Source organism: Mesitornis unicolor, unplaced genomic scaffold (assembly GCF_000695765.1).
Source record: "Mesitornis unicolor isolate BGI_N332 unplaced genomic scaffold, ASM69576v1 scaffold15847, whole genome shotgun sequence".
In the NCBI taxonomy this organism is placed as follows: domain Eukaryota; kingdom Metazoa; phylum Chordata; class Aves; order Mesitornithiformes; family Mesitornithidae; genus Mesitornis; species Mesitornis unicolor.
Window position 1 is genome coordinate 24,174 of NW_010197289.1, and position 19,078 is coordinate 43,251.

The following is a 19,078-nucleotide window of genomic DNA, read 5'->3' on the forward strand; positions in this document are numbered from 1 at the left end:
CTCAGCCTCAACTTTGGCCCTGTTCTTAGCTCCAGAAGAGACTTCTCCACCTCTAATTCACCCCTGAGTTTTAGCCTTCAATGCATTGTCGGTGAATACCACTTAGATGAGTCTTTCCAGCTGACTCCAAGGAATATGATAGTTTCTGGGAACAGCTTTGTGTGTTTGAATGGGATAATTTAAATGCTGTTCTTCATTTTTCATACACTGCACTGAAAATCTGTTTCCTTGTCCCCTGGAGGGAACATCCTTTACTTACACAAATTCGTGTCAAACCAAGTTTTGTTTTTCAAATTAGTAATTAATGCAGAATTATGCAAAACAGAATAATAAATAATCTGGCTGTGCAGCCTATTCTTTCATGAAAACATGGGGGACTTCAGTGTCTAAATCTGCTTGCAAGTAGCAGGTCAGTGGAGAAACAGACCCTGTTATCTGTTAATGCACTATAAGTAAAGCTGTCCAGACCTTCAATGGCTTTCTAAAAGATTATTTAAGGTGAATTATCTCCAAGTTAATTGGAAGCTACAAAACTCTTAAGTGCTTACTTTACATTTGTAGTAAATGTAAATCCCAAATTTAGTGTTAACACAACAAGTAACTTGCAATGTGTGGATAACTATTTGAAAATATTCAGGATTAATGTGAACTTCAAATTTAAGAAACTAAATACAGAGCTTTACCATATGCCTTCTGTCAATTTTATGGGAGTAAGAACTGGAAAGAGACCTCAGAGTTCAGTTCCCCACCTCATGTCCAAGAAAAAAATTTTATAGAATCTGTTCCTGAATAAAGGCTTTAAGGTTAAATTTGCAATGACAGAATGTTAAATAAAAAATACAACTTTTTAAAGTTTGTCCTTAGCACAAGCACCTTGATTTAATTTCCCAGATGCTTTTACTTTTATATGAATGTCAGAAGAGACACGAGGTATCAAAAGCCACAAGACTGGTCTTGAAATCACATCACCTCAATAAGCTTTGCAAAAGGCATTACTGATAACAGTAGAGAAAGAAGCTTTCATTACTTAGAAAATAAAAATACAGTGGGTATTTTATTAACCTAATACTTGTTTACCAGAGTGCAATGATTTTATTAATTCAGTTGTGAGCAGGGGCAAATCTATCCTACACTGGTATTTTGCACTTTCCTTCATCTCGTGTAATGAACAGGCAACACGCTGGTACAAAGGTGTACCACAGGGTCTCAATATTATGGGGGGCTTCTTAGTGCATATCTTTGTGTGCAGTGTGTAAAATCATCATAACTGTAAAGGCACACCATCCATAAAAGCCCATATGCACATTTATACATCTATATGTAACCCACACATATATTATGGTCAGGAAAAAGGTATAATAAGAAGTGCTTCTAAGCTTCTAGACTGCAATATAAGAAACAGTTTGACATATCAATAACTTCTGTAATATCTGTCAGTGAAGCAATCACTCAGAAAGATTGTTATGGTTTTTCATCAAGTATAACCATTGTCTCGTGTGGGTCATAATTCCATCTGTGTAAAAGTTTCACTTTTTCATCAAGAGTTACTGCATATCCAAGGTTTTCTTTTCAATTCAAAAAGTAAGGGTTTTTTATCTTTACATGAAAATTTTAATGGCAAGTGACTTGAGGAAGGGGAAATTTGCTAAGCTGAAAATTAAGAATATTGGATTCTTCCTCTCCATAATAGTTACCCAGGCAGCTTTGAGTTAGCAGAGTACAGAGTAGGAATAGGTCAGGATAAATGGCCATATTCCATTAAGGATTGGCCAACACCTAAGTATGACCTCACTTGGGAAAAACAATTCTCTGGATTGAAACCTTTTGGCTCCAGTCCATTTCTATGTTCTGTCCTGCATTTACTCAGAAAAGACATTGATGTCTGTGTGAGTTCGATCTAAAGATGTAGGGAAGAGTCTTGATACATATTTGTAACCTTATGAGTATGAATACATAATTTAGTTTGTGTTAGTAGCCCATTACTTCAAAACTGTTTCTTGCTATGAAGCAAAACCACTTTGATCTGCAATTACACTTTTTGTTATAATATCTGGAAAGTTTATGCATTATTGACAAAGCTAGAAGGAACTGAATACTGAAAGCATAGCAGGAAAACAATACTTCATTGTTTTTATTTTAAATGCATTCAATGCAGTTCAGAAACAAGTGTAATATAACTCTTATTTTACAAAGTTGACCACTAGAATATTAAAAAAGGACTTACTGGCCTTTGAGAAATTATGTAATATGGGCCATGCATGCTAATAGGAAAGTGAGTTTTGGATAACAGTCATTTAACAGTGGAAAAATGAGTTCATAAGAAACTTCGTAGAAATGCTGGAAAATTTGGCAAGTCCTTTCATATCCCTTTAGCCAAATGCAACTTTTTCATTCTTCTGAAACTTATCCTCCCATTCTCACTTTCTAAACCTTAGACCAATTTTACAGATTAAAATACTTATAAATACAAATAATATACCCAATAAAATACATTAATTATGATGAATGATAACGGGAAAGAAAATCTGGCATAGTTGTCTATGTGGTAAGGATTTTTAACATGGAAGCAATCAAAGATACAGAACAGTCTTTTCATTATTGACATTGGTGAACTACACACACTGTGTTTACTTCTCTCCCTTTTTCCTTCAATGCTGGTTTTGCTGCTCTTGTTCGTCTCAATCTTGTTCATACTCTCAGGAGCACTGCAACTGTTAGCGACTGCTGCCAGGACTCCATTCCTCTCTTCTTCAGCCTCTTCATCCTCATCCTGATGGGAGTCAAAACAGCAGGTATTTAAGTGCATGTTTCATTGTCTCTCTGTACTTTAGAGCTGCAGCAAATAACTGATTTCAAGGGCAAGCACCAACACACACCAGACAGCTCATTTCAGCTTTCAAAGCCTCCATTTACAGGAAAAATACTGACAACATCTTACTGCAAGAGCTTTCATAGGACTGTTGAGCAAAGCCGGACTTGTTCAAATAAGGCTCACTAAGCTTTACTTAAGACAGCAGCAAATCCATGAAATGCACAACAATAATCTGCCTATGCTGAGGGAAAACACTGGCAAAGGTCAGTGTCTAGAAAGCAGGTAAAACAAAGCCCCAGTCTAGTGATGGAGAAGGTGAGGGAGCTGCCAGACCAGCTAGTCAAGCTGGTTGTACCCTAAATCCAGCACCCCAGAATACAAGACACTTTCCTTCTGTGCAGTTGGCTACTCTGTTCCCAATGCTTTGTGATAAAAAGCAGATTACCTTAAGAAAATATATTTTAAAAGCACAAAAAAAGAGAACCATAAAGGGGGACAAGCCCCACAACTATTTCAATACTAAATAGCTGATATTATTTTCTTTCAACTCCTGAAACCCATGCTTTAAGTTCAAAGTTAAGCTAAGGTTAAGCACATTTTTACGTGCTTCACTGCATCAAGACAGCTCTTCAGAGAATGTTGTATAAGCCTTCTGGTGGGTTTTGTTTCTTTGATTAGAAATGGCTCAGAGCCATGAAGTCCATGTATGAAATCTTCACCCTTTGAAGTCAGTGGGTTTTGTTACTGACTCAGGGGACACAGGATTAGACATCAGCTGCAGCTTCAGCCCTAAACACAAACTTTCTTGAAAGGTCTGGGGTATTTAGTTTGGTTTGGGATATTGCAGAGATACCAGCAGATCCAACCTACCAAAATTGGCTCCAACTTTGTATCTAAACTAAACCTACATTTGTATAGTTGGAAGAGGGGTCATTTTAAATTAGGCAGGTGTACATGTAATTTTAATTTTCTCCTGATGATTTTATTACCTTCCAAATCAGTGAGTGGCATACAAGCAAGAAAAGGTGAAAAGATTATTCATGAAATGTAGAATGCAGAACCTCTTTCTTCTGACAAATTCGCATTTTCCATTTGCATCATGAGAAGAAATAGATTAAACAACGACAAACTTTAGAAAAGTTAAGATGTACAGCCTTATGTGTAGCCACATGAAAAGCTCATTTAGAAATATCCCAGCTATTAAAGTCAAAGGAAGCTCATTAAGCCACCTGAGTGATCTCCATGCCAGTGTAGAATTGCTCTTCTGCCCAAGGTACTTGTGGATGGCACATTTCTTGAGCCCTTCTTCATCTAAAATTAGTAACATCCTTGAAAATTAAAGTGGAGTCTGGACGATGTCCTCAGACTGCTGTGAATCAGTGAAGCAGAATAGATGGAGCTAGAAAAAGGGATTATTTCTGCTTTTCTTTTTCAATTTGCCAAAAAAATCCACTGTATTGTATTTGAGAGAGATAAACGTAGCTCAACACAACGTGTCAACCTTAAAATACACTGACTACAAAACCTTGTTCATCCTCCACCTAGCCTTCCGCAGCTACAGGAGCATTTTGAAACCAAAAGCCAGGATAAAAATCTGCCTATAAAGCATTAAGAGGATCAATCCATAAAATTCCAGTCTGAACCTTAAATCATCCCCAGGGTAGCACTGAAATTCAACCTGGAGTTTTACTTGGGGCCTAACTCTGTTATAAGTACCCAGCTCTTCTGCTTCAAAGAAGTTCAGGCAGCTGAGGGCAGCACCAGGAATGGCAGAGGAGCCTTTGTCAGCAGCGTCTGGCACTTGAAAAAAGGTGCTGAAGAGATAGTCTAATGAATGTGCTCGGTGCTTCAGAAGTTAATAAAGAAACTTGTCAGAAAACTCCTGACTTCTTTTCCATCCATTTTTTTCTTCTCTCAAAAAAAAAAAAAGGAGCAAAACAACATCTATACTTCAAAACTGGCAAGATCTGGGGTATTATTCAGCATAAGAGTCTATTTGTCTCTCCAGTAAGGCTGGCTAAAAGTTTTGCAGAATTATTTTTACTGCAAAGCATAAAGCGACATTGTGTATGTGCCATTTTTCTTTTCACTCAACTGCATGCGAACAATTCACAGGAGGCTGATGTTTTATTAGGCTGTTAACTCCTTTCTACTCCTCAGGATGCAGTTATTACTTAAGCAGAAAATACCATACTGGGTGCATATGTACTTGATTCTGTTTGCAGTGTTACAAGGCAGGGCTCTCACAAAACAGAGACGAGTTTACAGCAGAAGTATTGTACTACAATGCTTGAAAGGGAGAAAACTGGTCTGGAGGAGTGTCACAACTGCTAGTTTATAAAAAACTACAGTCTTATAAACTGGGACTATCAAGGGACTTTTCCAACTCACTATGGAGAACTGAATGTGATGAAAGATTAAGCTGATTTACATTATATAACAAAAATTGTGTTGCAAGTGTTCAACTGCAGCTTTAATTTTAAATGTCACAGTATGTTTTCTCTGGATTCCAGCTGTCACTGAGAAAATGGCAGCTGGCACAAAGTTCTCTGTTTGGATACAAAATCAGTAGCATCCAGGAAAGCTACTGTATGTCACCTGAAAAGCACTGTATATGGCACCTCTCTCTGTGGCTGCTGTTTATATTAACTGAAGTGTTTGCTGACATCTAACAGCCAACAGAATTGAGGAAAGTTGTCACTTCCATTGAATAAAAAAGATGCTGAAGATTAAAAATATTCCAATTCAGAGTGATGCATACCTGGAGCTTATGCAGTGCTCAGAAAGACTGTGTGATACTTGCACAGTAATGTCACAGAGGGTGAACGCTGTCCTTGTAACCTTATTTTCGATTTCCAAACTTTCCTCTTTTCTGAGCAAAAGGGAGAAGTTTGGGTGAAAGGCAGATTAAGGCCAAGGAGAATTTCTCTGTTTTATAGGAGAGCACAGTTCGCACCTTTGTATAAAAGAGAAGAAACTCAGGATTTTGGAGAGGAAACCTCCCCTTTTGGGTAGCCTGTTATGCAGTTGACATGAATGGCACATTTTTGCCTGACCTCCCTTGCAGCAGGTGGTTTCTCTGCATTTGCCATTAGCTTTGAAGCTGTCTCTGTAGGTCCTGGTTCATGTGATGTGAGAAACTGCAAGAGTGTGGATATGATTAGCTCTTCCATCACTTTATATTCTAAACTGGAGACCTCAAAGGCTTCAACAGAACATGATATGCCAGTGCCCAACTGCTTTAAAGTGCAAACCAGAAAGCAAATCAGTATAACTAATTCCTATACAAGGCAGAGGGTTACATTTTCAATTCACCTCCTACATTTATTTACATAATTCTGAGTGCAAATTTTGTATCAGCTCTCATATGGGAAAAACAAACTGGGAAGTGAGATTTCTAATTAACCTGTGTCCACAAGAGAACATGATAATGAGGAGAACACATTTACAGTGATGATACACAGAAATTTGTTAAGTACCTGCTAGACAGTGACATGAGATTTTAGCTGCTAGTTCTGTCCTTGTGATGTTTTTGTTTTTATAGTGAGAAATGAGAAATACAAGTCAGGTGTGCTCTCCATGGCACTCTGCTCAGTAAGCTGTGCTTGTCCTTGGCTACAGTAGGAAAAGAATATGACAGGCATTTTCCTTATTCTACAAAGTCTTGAATTGATCCAGGACCAACCAACTGCCCCTTCCCTTGTATGTTTGTTGGCAAGAAGTGAGTTGGACTGGCTTGCTCACTCCTGATGCACAGCAAAAGGGAGGAACATGCTTGAAGTGACAGACCATCTATCTCAGTTTCACTGGGACAAAATTATAGAATCAATTTTCTATTCAGGAAATCTGCATTTTTTTAGAAGACTGTAGCATGTGATTCAGTGGGAACAAAGTTGTTAAGACACTTTGCTTTGGTTTGTGGCCAGCCCTGGTATGCAGGGTGCCATAGTGATCAAGGTTTTTAGCAGCTTTGAGTTAGCCAGGTGGAAAAACTGGAGGCCCTTGCCAGGGCAGCTGACTCAAACTGGCCAACAAAAGTAGTTTTGTTGTACCATAAATGGGGTCATTATAAATTGGAAAGTTTGCTGGGGACGACCGTCAATGGTTGTCATCCTTGGAGAGTCTCACCCATTCAGTGTGTCTATCATGCTTATGCTGGAGCTGTGGCACTCCAGTGTTTGACATCTAGCTCTCACTGCTGGGAGTGCACATCTTGTGACCACTATATGGGCAGAGTACAACTTTGTGTACTTTATATTAATATTAGGTTTTAATTATTATTTTATTAAATCTGTTTCCATTTCAACTCACAGGTCTTTTTCTTTTCCCAATTCCCTTCCTTGGGTTGGGACGCATCATCAGGTGACAGAACAACTGACTAAATGGAGACACCATCCCTTTCAGTCACTAAGTCCATCACAAAACTACACCTTACGTCTTTCTTCCTTCCACTTTTCAGGGCTGTACCTCCACTTAGTCCACATCTTTCAAGTCCTTGGGTTTCCAAGTCTGCCCCATCTGCAAGCACTAGTACATGTGCCCCAGATGAAAGGGAATCTGACACAGGTAGGCGAAGGCAAGGGCAGTCATAAGTGCCCTTCACAGATTCAAAGATGCTTAACCATCCAAGCACTGAAACACTTTATTTTCTTACCCAAACCTCCAATAAGCTTTTTTTTTTCTGTTGTATGAGCAAAATGACAACCACTTACTTCACAAGATGGATATGCTCAGAGGGAATTGTCACTGATGCTACCTTACCAAGAAAAATTACTTTCAGGCTTTCCACTCAAATCCTCATTTGAAATGAACGTTTGCCCATTTGCAGACATTCCCCCATTAGATGCTGTCTTTTAAAACCCACTGTGTGGTTCAGCTTTCTGTCCGTTTTTCAGTCCCTAACCACACTAGATTTAATGACAGCTTTGAACACATTCCTGTGCATTTACAGTACCTATCTCTCATCCAAACTGCCAAAATCCCATATTAATTGTTGAACTATATAAACAACCCTCCACTTGAGCACCGGTGCTCTGGAGAGGAGGCAGCAGCACTCTGAGATCAGTTCTGCATAAGGAGCTGCGACTGTGCCACCTCTTGAATTGTGTGAGGGTCGGTCACGGTACTCCACAGTAGATAGGGCACTCCCATGACCAAATCAGCATGATACCATCCCAGCTGGGCTGTTTCCAGAGCTTTCCGAGGAGTGGGGTTGGCCCCTGGGACCCAGGCCCTGGTCTTGGCCTGGCGCTCCTCCAGAGTGAGGGAAAGGGGGTCCCAAGATGCCTGCAGGCTGAGGAGGATCCCCTGTAGAGGTGTTGGACTTACGGTGGCACATAGGAGGAGAGCATTCAGGCATCTGTAAAACCCATGGTGAGATCCTTCTTAGGGGATTGTGGGAGTGTGTAAAATGTATTACAGGTTGGGCATCTGAGAGTCAGCTACTGGAAGGTCATATGTCTGGATCAGGTAGGAGAGAGGGTAATTTCTCTCTCTCTCCCTCTCTAGGTGAGAAGATTTGAGTAAGAGCAAGCGGAGAAGTACTGTGGACCTTGGGTGATTATATGCCCCAGTGCCAGGAAATCCAGCGGCTAGCTGCCACACAGACTGAGTGTTTAAGGCCAGCTACTGAAGGGATTCACAATGTTTGCATGCATATACACACATCTGGAGACATTCAAAACCCATCTGGATGCATTCCTGTGTGACCTACTCCAGATGATCCTGCTCTGTCCTGATCTTTGAAGGTCCCGTCCAACTCCTAACATTCTGTGATTCTGTTTCCTGAGCCTACCAAGAAGCATTGCTTAGGCATTTCTGATGTTCTGTTATAATTTGGCTTAAATAGTTAACTATTAGTTAACTAAGTTATTCAGTCTTCTGTCCATTTACCCCTACAGCACTCAACAAATCTTCTTTCAGTTGTTTTGGGTTTTTCTCTGTTATTCTAACTTTCCATGTTTTACTTTTTTCTGTTACTCCAGAAATTTCATAAACTGTTCAAAATTTTGTTTTTCTATCATGTATATTAGATTCAGTTCTGTAATTAATAGCTGCAAGACAATCAACTTAGAACTTGTGATTTCTTTCTACTGCTTATAAAAGCAGTGCTAAACATTGGAGATGGAAGATGTGACAAAACTTCTTCATGAACCTGTCCTCATTATTTCAGCAAGATGACAACCACCAGACTCAAAAATCCCTATGTTGATTTGATACCTTTTTATTTTAAGTATATTTTCACAGTATTTCAGAGTTGTGAGAAGCTCAATAGAGTAGCAAAAAGTGCTGCTATAATAATGATGCAGAATAGAAAGTGAATCCCAGGCTGAGCTTCAGCTGCAGTCGTTGAAAGAAAAGGTGTAAGTGGATAAAGGGATCTGATACACCTAATACTTGAAGCTGTCTGCTAGTACCATGTATGTGCAGAAGGTTTCATAAATGGAATGTGATAAAATTTTTATTTTTTGCTGTATTGCAATTAGATCTCAAGTCACAGAGCTCAGTCTAATTTCTGAACTTTAAGTGTATGCCATTGCTGAGGAGATGATGAGTGCTGAGATTTTTATGATACATCTAGCACATAGTTTGATAAATGGCCATAAAGTCCATGCCAAAAGAGAGAATCATTATGGAAGGCTGTTTCAGTTTGTTTGATCTCTTCCAAAAAGTTCCAGGTATACAAATATTTTTTGTTTTTCTTAGGGTTATTCTGTCTTCACTGTCCTTATCCTAAAATAGAAACTTCCTTAAATGCATTTACCATAAGGGCTAAGGTAATTGATTCTCTTTAGCAGGTATAATTGAAGTCTCTTTTGTAGAACAACAATCAAAGAATTAAAATACCTTTGGAAGTTCCTTTGAACTGAGTTGATGCAGAGTGCAGAAATGAGCCACAGCATACTCTAACAGTGCTCCAAAGATGAAACTGAAGCAGATACCAAGGTACACGTCAATTGCCTTGATAAAGCAATTAGCATTTGGAAGTGAAGTTCGGGCTCCCATCATCAGTGTCGTCATAGTAAGGACTGTGGTAACACCTGTGGAATGCAAAAATCTGATAAAATACAGAGAGCAACGAGGGCCTCTGCTGCAAGGGTCCCACTACAGGACAGTTTTTCCTGGCTCTGTGAACTCTAGTATGTCATAGCATTTAATGTGTCATGTTTTGGAAAGACAACTTTCAAATGAACTTGTGATTCTTAAGTTAAATGCTTAAAGACACTCATGAAAAACGTTTGTAAAACTGAGAGGACTGGAAATTAGAACGAGAGGATTTTGGTGTTATAGAATGTATTTTTATGATTAACATATTATTATTGCAATACTATGCAAATGCTCCCTCTAAGACATTCAGATATCATTTTGCTCAGTGCAGTTGCCCACTGGCCTCATTTGATGTGAAATCTTTCTTCCCTGTTCTGTAGGAGTGCTTTTCCCACCCCACCTGCAGTCTCATCAGGACTGATTTGCATTCTTTCCCTTTCAGAATGTCCTTTATTTGAAATTACTTATATTTAATCTCTTATAATTCCATTATTATTCATGTGTTAATTAGTATGTATCATTAGACCTCACGAAAGCCTCACAATTCTGCCTGTGCATGCCATGTGTTTGAATATGCTGAAATTATTTCCAAAATCACTGAGCTTTTTCCTTTGCTTTCAGCAACCTCCCCTCCCTCCAAGTCTCCTGTAGCTCCCAAAGACATTTTCTCAGTTAGAAAACGCAAGAACAGCAAGGCTTTAAAAGGAATCTCTATGACGTACAGCAGATGGCAAACCAGAAAAATAATTCCATAAAACTTAGAAGTGTATGCAACTTTTGGAAATGGGTGCTATGTATGTGCAATAAAGAAAGCACTTTAATGATCCAGCTCTTGGTTTGGTTTGTTTTATCATCTTCTCACCTATGCAGATTCTGGCTGGAACTGATGACTGGCTTATCCAAAACGATACCCAGGAGAGCACAACCAGTAGGATCGATGGTACGTATGTCTCCAGTATGAAATACAAGATGTTTCTCTTGAGTTCAAAGTGAAACACTAGCTTTGGGTAACGTCCTGTGGAAAGAGCAGAAAAAAATATTGTGAAGGTGCAATTCATAAAAAGTTCTTTATGTTATCAACTTGTATTCCTTTTGTGCATTACAACGTAGCAAAAGTTTAACAAACAAGCTTGAAAAAAATTAAACAGCGCAGTGAAAAATTCTATCATGAAAACCCAAAATTGAACTGAAGGAAAAAAAATCAAAATACATAACACCTAGTCACCATACTCAGAGTTTCATTAAAGACATCTTGAATTGGAAATTCACTGAGGATTAATGAAGGAAAAAATAAATCCATCAATGCATGGAAAGGATGTTTCATTATATAACACAAAGCAAGGAAATTTGAAATCATGTATGTTTAGCTGTGGCTATTCATAAGAACTACCATGATGAGCTACTATATAAAGTAGTGTGATAAAAATCGTAATTTTATTACATTAGCATGCCTCAGATACCTGGTTTATTTTGCTTTTCTTTTCATCTACTGTTGCTCAAGATCTAAAAGAAAAGTACCTTCTGTGATATCACTAACTTACCTCTTATATTCTACTGAAATTTCTTTTCCTTTACATTAGCGTATTACAGTGTTTGTGCTGTTCTGAGCGGTGTCACTGTTGTGGCACAAGTGGTTTGCTTCTCAGTGAGTGATTTCCAGAAGATTAAAGTTTGGGCCAACAGTCAAAGGCAGAATTGGGTTTCATTAGGGAACAGCACATTGGTAAGCAGAGCCTGAATTTGATAGCCAGCTCACCAACTGAAATTTGTCTATGCTTGGGCAACAGAAGTGCAGCATCTGAAACTGTTACCAGTCCAGCTAATCAAAGGAAAAGTTTGCTTTTTTCTAACTTAAATGTGCAGAACAGACTTTTTATTCTGATGTTCAAAGTTCAAACTAAGTGTTAAAATATTTAATTTTTTAAAAACATTATTTTAACAAAATTCTTGAACTAGAATATCAATAAGAGAGCAAGGCTTTGACTTCGTCTATTTTAATCCAACAAATTATGATCTCTATGACCTATGTTTGTTTCCAATACCGAGTGCTGTGAGTCAGGACAGAACCACAGAATGATGAATGCACTTTAGCAACAACAATATATGCACAGACAGGCTATTTCTGCATCCCTCAGGTGCACTGTGAGACATGGAGTCAAAGAAGAGTACTTTTAAAAGCTTGAAGTACAAGTAATGTATGCCAAGAAATGTCTTCTTGCTCTCAGGCTAGGAAACAGATGGTTAAATTTCTATTTTTAGAAAGATTGTATAAATTGCATCCAGAGAAAAATACAGTTTCATAGAAATCTTAAAATTTGAAAGAATCACTAGATTACGTAGTCTGACCCTAATCACAAATCATATTTCCCCAATTTCCACAGTTTTCCCCTTGCCTTATGCTCAATCACTTTGATTGAAATAAAATCCACCTTTCACACAGACATTTAGACTTAATCCAAGGATATCTACACATGCAGCATCCACCATTCCTTTCAGTAATCTGTTACAACGATTAAAATCATTCTATCTGTTAAAAATAATGTCTAATTTCTAGTCTTAATCTGACTTCATGTTTGTGTCATGTTGACTCTGCCTTTTCATTGGCAGACTAAATAGTCCTTTGGTAGTCAGCTTGCTCTCCTCCTGAAGGTACAAATACACCATCTTCTTTGTAAATTCAATGTATTTGAGTTCTTAAAGTTCCTGACTGATAGAAAAAAAAAGATACAAAGACCAACAGTAGACTTCAACTCATTCTGTAACTCAGGAGATTGTTTATACTGTTATCATCATTGTTATGTGAAAAGAGGAACATTGCATTAGTGTACCTCTATCAATACTGTGATTTTTACCAATACAGTTGTTTCAGTAAAAGTCATTTTGCCCACCAAAATTGATTTTAAGTGTAAGCAGACTAAAGTGTAGGAAGTGCAAAACTTAACAGCAGACTGGGCAACATTACTTCTGCTTCTGTCTCCATTCATCCTTGCACTAAATCATGCACTAGTGCTATGGAAAAACACCCAGTCAGTACAACAAAAACTGTATCATAAAGCATATTTAGGGAAAAAGAATTAAGCAATTGTCAATCTGTGGCTTTCTAGTGTGCAAGAGCAAGAATTTAAAACCTTAATAAAAGCTGTTAAGGATTTTATTTATTTTGCTTGCAATCTTCTGGGCTGGTATCTAACTAGAACTCAAACTAGATATTTTAAAATAGAAAGACAAGATTTTCCCTGCAGTGTTTTGCCCCAAGCTGCCATTACTGTGGCACAGTTGGAGCTAGCACACAAAGGACAATGGCACGGCCACCATGAGTGAGGAAAGGTTGTCAACCCAGAGCCTGTGTGAAAGTGCAGAGGGTGCAAATCATCAACAGGAAACTGAATCCACCACAAAAGTAGTTTGTCTTGTGTTTCTGTGCTGACCAAAGGGAAGTGTGTGGTGCCACGTACTCTAGCAAAGAGGAGTGAGGAGACTGGACTATGCTCCCTACAGGGTAGCACAGGCACTTGAGAATTCCTGTGATTCAGCCTTACTGCTTGTCTTTGAGAAGGAAATCACTGAAACAGCCAATACATAATGACCATACAGCAATTACAGCAATATCCTCCCCTCGTTAGCGCCCTACAAGTGTATCGCTGTTCACCTTAGTATAAAAGCCAAGTGTGTACATAGGAACATAGTTCAAAATATCAAACTTTAAAGTCACACTTTGCCACTTGGCTGCAATTTCCAAGTCTAGACAAGCCATTTGAATGTTCCTGTGTTCTTTTGTGTTATTTTTCCTCATGCTAGGAATTTCTGAAGCAATGTGAACAACAAAGAGAAATAGAGATGTAACAGCTTATAGCTGAGTGGCTTTTTGAGGAACAAAGAAAAGGCATTTCTCTAACCTTAAGGCTTTCTGCTTGCCAGAATCCAAAGACACGTCATGGACATGATAATAATAGTGTCAGCATTTCTCTAAAGAGTTCAGAAGAGCTTTTATAATGGAGATTTTGAAGCAACCTATATAGAGAATTCATATGAGCTCCTCTTGTAAGAAACTAAAGGAAGAAGTAGTCAAGAAGAAGTATGCAATGCATACTTGTCATACTATAGAAATGAGCAACAGGACAAGATGAAGATAGGGAAATACTACAGTCCTTTTTTCATCTACACTCCACATGTACCAAAAGCTATAATCTTTAAAATAAAACAGATTTGCTACTCCTATTACACAAGTTGCATATGAGATATTAGGCTGGCCAAAAAGGAACTGTGTTTTTTTCTGGGTAAATGAAAGGTGAATTTTTCATGGGAAACTAGAACTGTATTAAACAATATATTGTCCATTTTGTTCAATTACTCTTTGCCATCTTTCAGGCAGCTTCATGATTCTGCACTCAAAAAAGTTCTTACCTTTTGGGCATAAAACCAGTTCCAAGAACAATTTGATATCCACATCAGCAATGAAGGTTTTACCTTCAAGGAATTTTGTAAAGAACAAAACAAATGGTAGTCTGATGGTGCCAGGTCTGATGAACATGGTGGATGTGGTAACACATCCCATCCAAGCTGCAACTATTTTTGACAAGTGACCACACTTCTATGTGGTCTAGCATTCTCATGGAGAAACACACCTTTGTGAGTCACCAGCGCTGGACATTGCTCTTTGATGGCATCATTTGACTTATCCAGTTGACGAAGCACACGTGCAAATTACTGGTTTGTTTCCTTGGATGCAATGTAAAATACACGATACTGTTGGAGGCTTCATGAATGAAGATGGATATGATTATATAGAGTTGTATGGTTTGGAATCATCACCTTAAGAGTTGTGTAATTTAGGGAGACCGCCTTAAGATGACATAGGGATAAAGAAAGAGAAAGTATGACATGTGGCAAAAGAACAACCCGGAAGTAAACCAACCAGAAGCGGAAGTAAAACACCCTGAACCGGATGTGGGCGGTGACACATAAGATAGTAACCAATCATGTATTAGCTTAGACAATATAGACACATATACGTAACCAATAGAAATGCTTATGTAGTATGACTAAGGGATTTTGGACTATAAAAGCGCAGCTTCTGATAAAATAAAAGTCTTCGATTTATAACTCTTATAGAGTCGTCTCGGAGTCCTGTGGTCGTCTTGCACGATACCTTTGAAATCCTACCAGACTGACAGGATAATCTTTTTCATTCATCTTTGTTGCAGACAATCCATTTTTCATCATACATTTCAAAAATGGATCATTTTTCCCTCACATTTCAAGAATCACTGGTATCAATGCACTTAGTAAGATGAATTTCTTTGAGTTCATGTGGTACCCATATATTGAGCTTCCTAACATATCTAAGTTGTTTTAAATGGCTTTCAGTGCTTGAATTAAATGTTTTAATATCAGCAATCTCTCACATTGTTAAATGCTGACTGCATTCTATCAATGCCTTTATTTTGTCGTTATCAAATTTGATAACCTGAGCATGGTGCATCTTTAACATCAGAATCTCTGGACTGAAATTTATCAAACCAGTTCGGACACTGCCATAGATTTAAGACATCATCACCATACATGTCACAACTTTTTATGAGCTTGCATAGCGTTTTTACCTTTTCAGAAGTAATACAGCAAAGTATGACAAAAATGTGCCTTTTGATTTTCCATTTTGAAATTGATGCCAAATACATAATTGTTAACAAAATCATGCACTTTCTTTTTCTAAAAGAAGTTTGAACTGTCAGCTGTCAAGTTACATAATGAATCTGTGGTTTAAAATGACGTTAGTTGCATCAACATGCAACATGTATGTCCATCTATTAAAGAAAAAACAGCCAAAATATCTGTGTAGATAGCTAACTCTGAAGTAAAGGCATAGTGTTAGCTCTTACCAAAGCACTGAATTACTGGGTTTAACAGCTTCTCAGATGAATCTGCACCTAAACAACTGACAGTATTCATACTCCAAATCCACCAGAATGTGAAGTACTCTACTCGTTTTAAAAAAAAAAACAAACCACAAACATCAAAACTAACAACCAAAAAAAACCGAAACAAACCAAAAAATGCCAAAAAAACCCAAAACAAAACAAAACAAAACAAAAAGCCAAAAAAACCCCACCAACCCACACTTACCTAGAAAGTAAGAAAAGGTGAAGGAAATCAAATATCAGTTGATTCCAGATGACTACTTCTGTTTCATTATCATAAAATTTATACCAGCATAGACACGTTCCTAGTAGCTGGGCAGGTATAGGTCTAGATCTACAGCAGATCTTTCTGAATGCAAGAAAGGCTAGTTTATTCATCTTTATGACTTGCCTTTGATGTTTGTCTTTTGGCATCTCAAAACAATACTCTGATTTACAGCACTGCCTATGTGACACTTTGTACAGATCTTGCCATAATACTGACGATTTTATCACAGAATCACAGAATATTAGGAGTTGGAAGGGACCTCGAAAGATCATCCAGTTCAATCCCCCTGCCAGAGCAGGATCACCCAGACCAGGTCACACAGGAATGTGTCCAGGTGGGCTTTGAATGTCTCCAGAGAAGGAGACTCCACAACCTCTCTGGGCAGCCTGGTCCAGTGCTCTGTCACCCTCACAGTAAAGAAGTTATTTCCTCATATTCAGATTGAACCTCCTATGCTCCAGCTTGCTCCCACTGCCCCTTGTCCTATCATTGGACATCAGAGAGAAGAGCCTGGCTCCTTCCTCCTGACACTCCCCCTTTACATATTTATAAACATTAATGAGGTCTCCCCTCAGTCTCCTCTTCTCCAAGTTAAAGAGACCCAGCTCCCTCAGCCGCTCCTCATAAGGGAGATGCTCCAGACCTTCAGTCATCTTTGTGGCTCTGCGCTGGACTCTTTCAAGCAATTCCCTGTCCTTCTTGAACTGAGGGGCACAGAACTGAACACAATATTCCAAATGTGGTCTCACCAGGGCAGAGCAGAGGGGAAGGAGAACCTCTCTCGACCTACTAACCACAGCCCTTCTGATACCCCCCAGGATGCCATTGGCCTTCCTGGCCACGAGGTCACATCAACACTGGCTATTGCTGCATTGCCTAAGAAACAGATATAAATCTAAACAAACAGGCTTCCTTATCACCCTAGGTCATCCATTTTTTGATTGTCTCATTTTTCTATGGCATCTGTTCCCAGCTGATGGCAGAATGTTGTATCTCTGCTCTTCCCTGCCACCCTCTGACCAGCAGACAGTCCCAGCAGAGGCACTTGAAGGAAGGACTGATGCCCTACAAACACCATCAGCTGTTCCTAACTTCAACTCTAGTGTTACGAGATGGGACCGTCTTCCCAAAAGTTATTTTCTGTGGATTTTTTTGATGAACTCTACTCCAGCAAAAGACTGCTCCACATCACTCTTTATGTAAGAAGCACTTTGGTATCCTGCACAGGGGTGTGCAGTCATGCACAAAGAGCACATTCTTCTCTATCATGAAATATGTATGCTAATCTCTTGGGTGCCAGCTAAAATGTGTGATGTACATCTCGCAGAAGCGCATCAGTATGACTCTACCACTGCATTACTTTCTTCTCTTCTTGCACCTTTTAAGAGCACAGTACAGGAAAGCTTTAAATAGAATTTTACTGCCTTATTGATGTACCGAATATGTAGTTTTCAGTACGCAATTTATTTTATTGCTTGTTTACAATTAATATATAGATTAAGGAATGGGTAGTGTCCCCACTTTTACCCAACAAATAAGTTATGTTACTGAAATGCAATTCTCTGACTGATGTAGGATGCTAAGGGTGTCAATACATATGTTTAGTACATTACTACAGCTCCTTTGTTCCTCCCTCAGAGAAGAATCAGTCTTCTGTTCTTCACAGTCAAGATCTTATAAACTACCTCTTTTCCTACTTGCTCTTCTGAGGTGAACTAAAAGAAATGAAAGATCAGGTCAGGCTTCTCAACATGTGTTTCATTTTCACAAAAAAGCTTTACAAAAAATGAGCTTGAAATCCAAATTTCCTGAAAATGAAACAAACCCTTTCAGGTAGTGTTTGTATGCAAATATATTTATCTGTTTAGCTTATCTGTTAAAAAAAATAAATTACAAATTGCAGTTTTTACATTACTTTATGTTAAGTTGAACACAACATGATAACAGATAAGTATGTGTATGCATGCTTGAATCCTAGGTGAGACTGACCAAAGACTCACAAAGTAAGATTATACTGAATATGGTTCTGAGTTTGTTAGTAAGCCCTGTATAGCAAAGAATATATTCTCAGAAATGACAGCTGGAAAGCAATTACAGATTATAAAAGAACTGATAAAGGGAAGTTACTTAGTGTACCATACCTCAAAAAAGAAGAACTGAAAATCCTATAAAAGTTTAATTTTCACTAAGAAATCTCCAGTACCCTGGGAAACTGCAGATGGGACTGTAGGACAAAGCAAGGTAATGCCTCTATTTTGAGAGAGACTGACTGATCAACATATACTCTGTGTAGGCGTCTGTTATATTTATACACTCTTATACACCCTTTATAGTTTATATACTTCTTGATTTTCATATCACTAATTATAAATAAGAGCAACTCATTACTGGCTTAGTCATGATCGCTCACCTGAGAAGCCAATAACATGGAGTGGCCAGGGGTCAGCAGAGTTTCAACACTGCATAGCCAGACAAGGCATGACAAGACCTCTAGCCCAGGAAGGCTAAAGCAAGATTTGTGATAGACATCAAAACCTTGGCAGTGACTGTAGACAAGGAACAGCAGCCAGCTCCTGTTGCAGTCTTTTTGAAGAGGTCAAATGTCTTGTCTTTTTGCATCAAGAAGAGGAGACTGACTTTACGCTTTTGTCTCTTCTTTCCCTCCGTTCTACCTAAATAATACCATTTGAATATGCCATTTTGCTGACTTCACAGTTTCCTAAGCGGGGAAGTGCACTAAGAGCCCTGCCATAACTCTCCCTGCCTCCTGGGCTCAGGCTGAAGGCTCAGCATTAGACTAGACCTGAGCAAGCGGATCCTCCAAACTCCTGCTGCTGCCAGAGACTTGGCAGGAGAGCTGCAAAGTGAGAGCAAGATTTAAGGAAAGTTATCTACAGAAAATTATCCTGAAGTATTAAATGACCTTTTTGTTTGTTTCTCCAATTAAAAATGTTAATTTATATTAATTAGCTATCGCTTGCTGTGAAAATAGAAGCATTTATTGAGTGGGAGCACATGGGGTCTGTCCTGTGT

At 38.5% G+C, this 19,078-nt stretch overlaps 1 protein-coding gene across 1 annotated transcript in view; it reads right to left on the reverse strand.

The window, feature by feature from the left end:
• Positions 1–2,470: 2,470 nt before the first annotated feature.
• LOC104544027 (gamma-aminobutyric acid receptor subunit pi-like) overlaps positions 2,471–19,078 on the reverse strand; it is a gene marked incomplete at its 3' end in the record, with an annotated part of 35,108 nt that continues 18,500 nt past the window's right edge. The window contains exons 6-8 of the mRNA XM_010188765.1: positions 10,722–10,874; positions 9,659–9,852; positions 2,471–2,770 (exon numbers count right to left, since the gene is read on the reverse strand). Coding sequence (XP_010187067.1) covers positions 2,471–2,770; positions 9,659–9,852; positions 10,722–10,874 — 647 coding nt within the window. The remainder of the gene's footprint in view (positions 2,771–9,658; positions 9,853–10,721; positions 10,875–19,078) is intronic.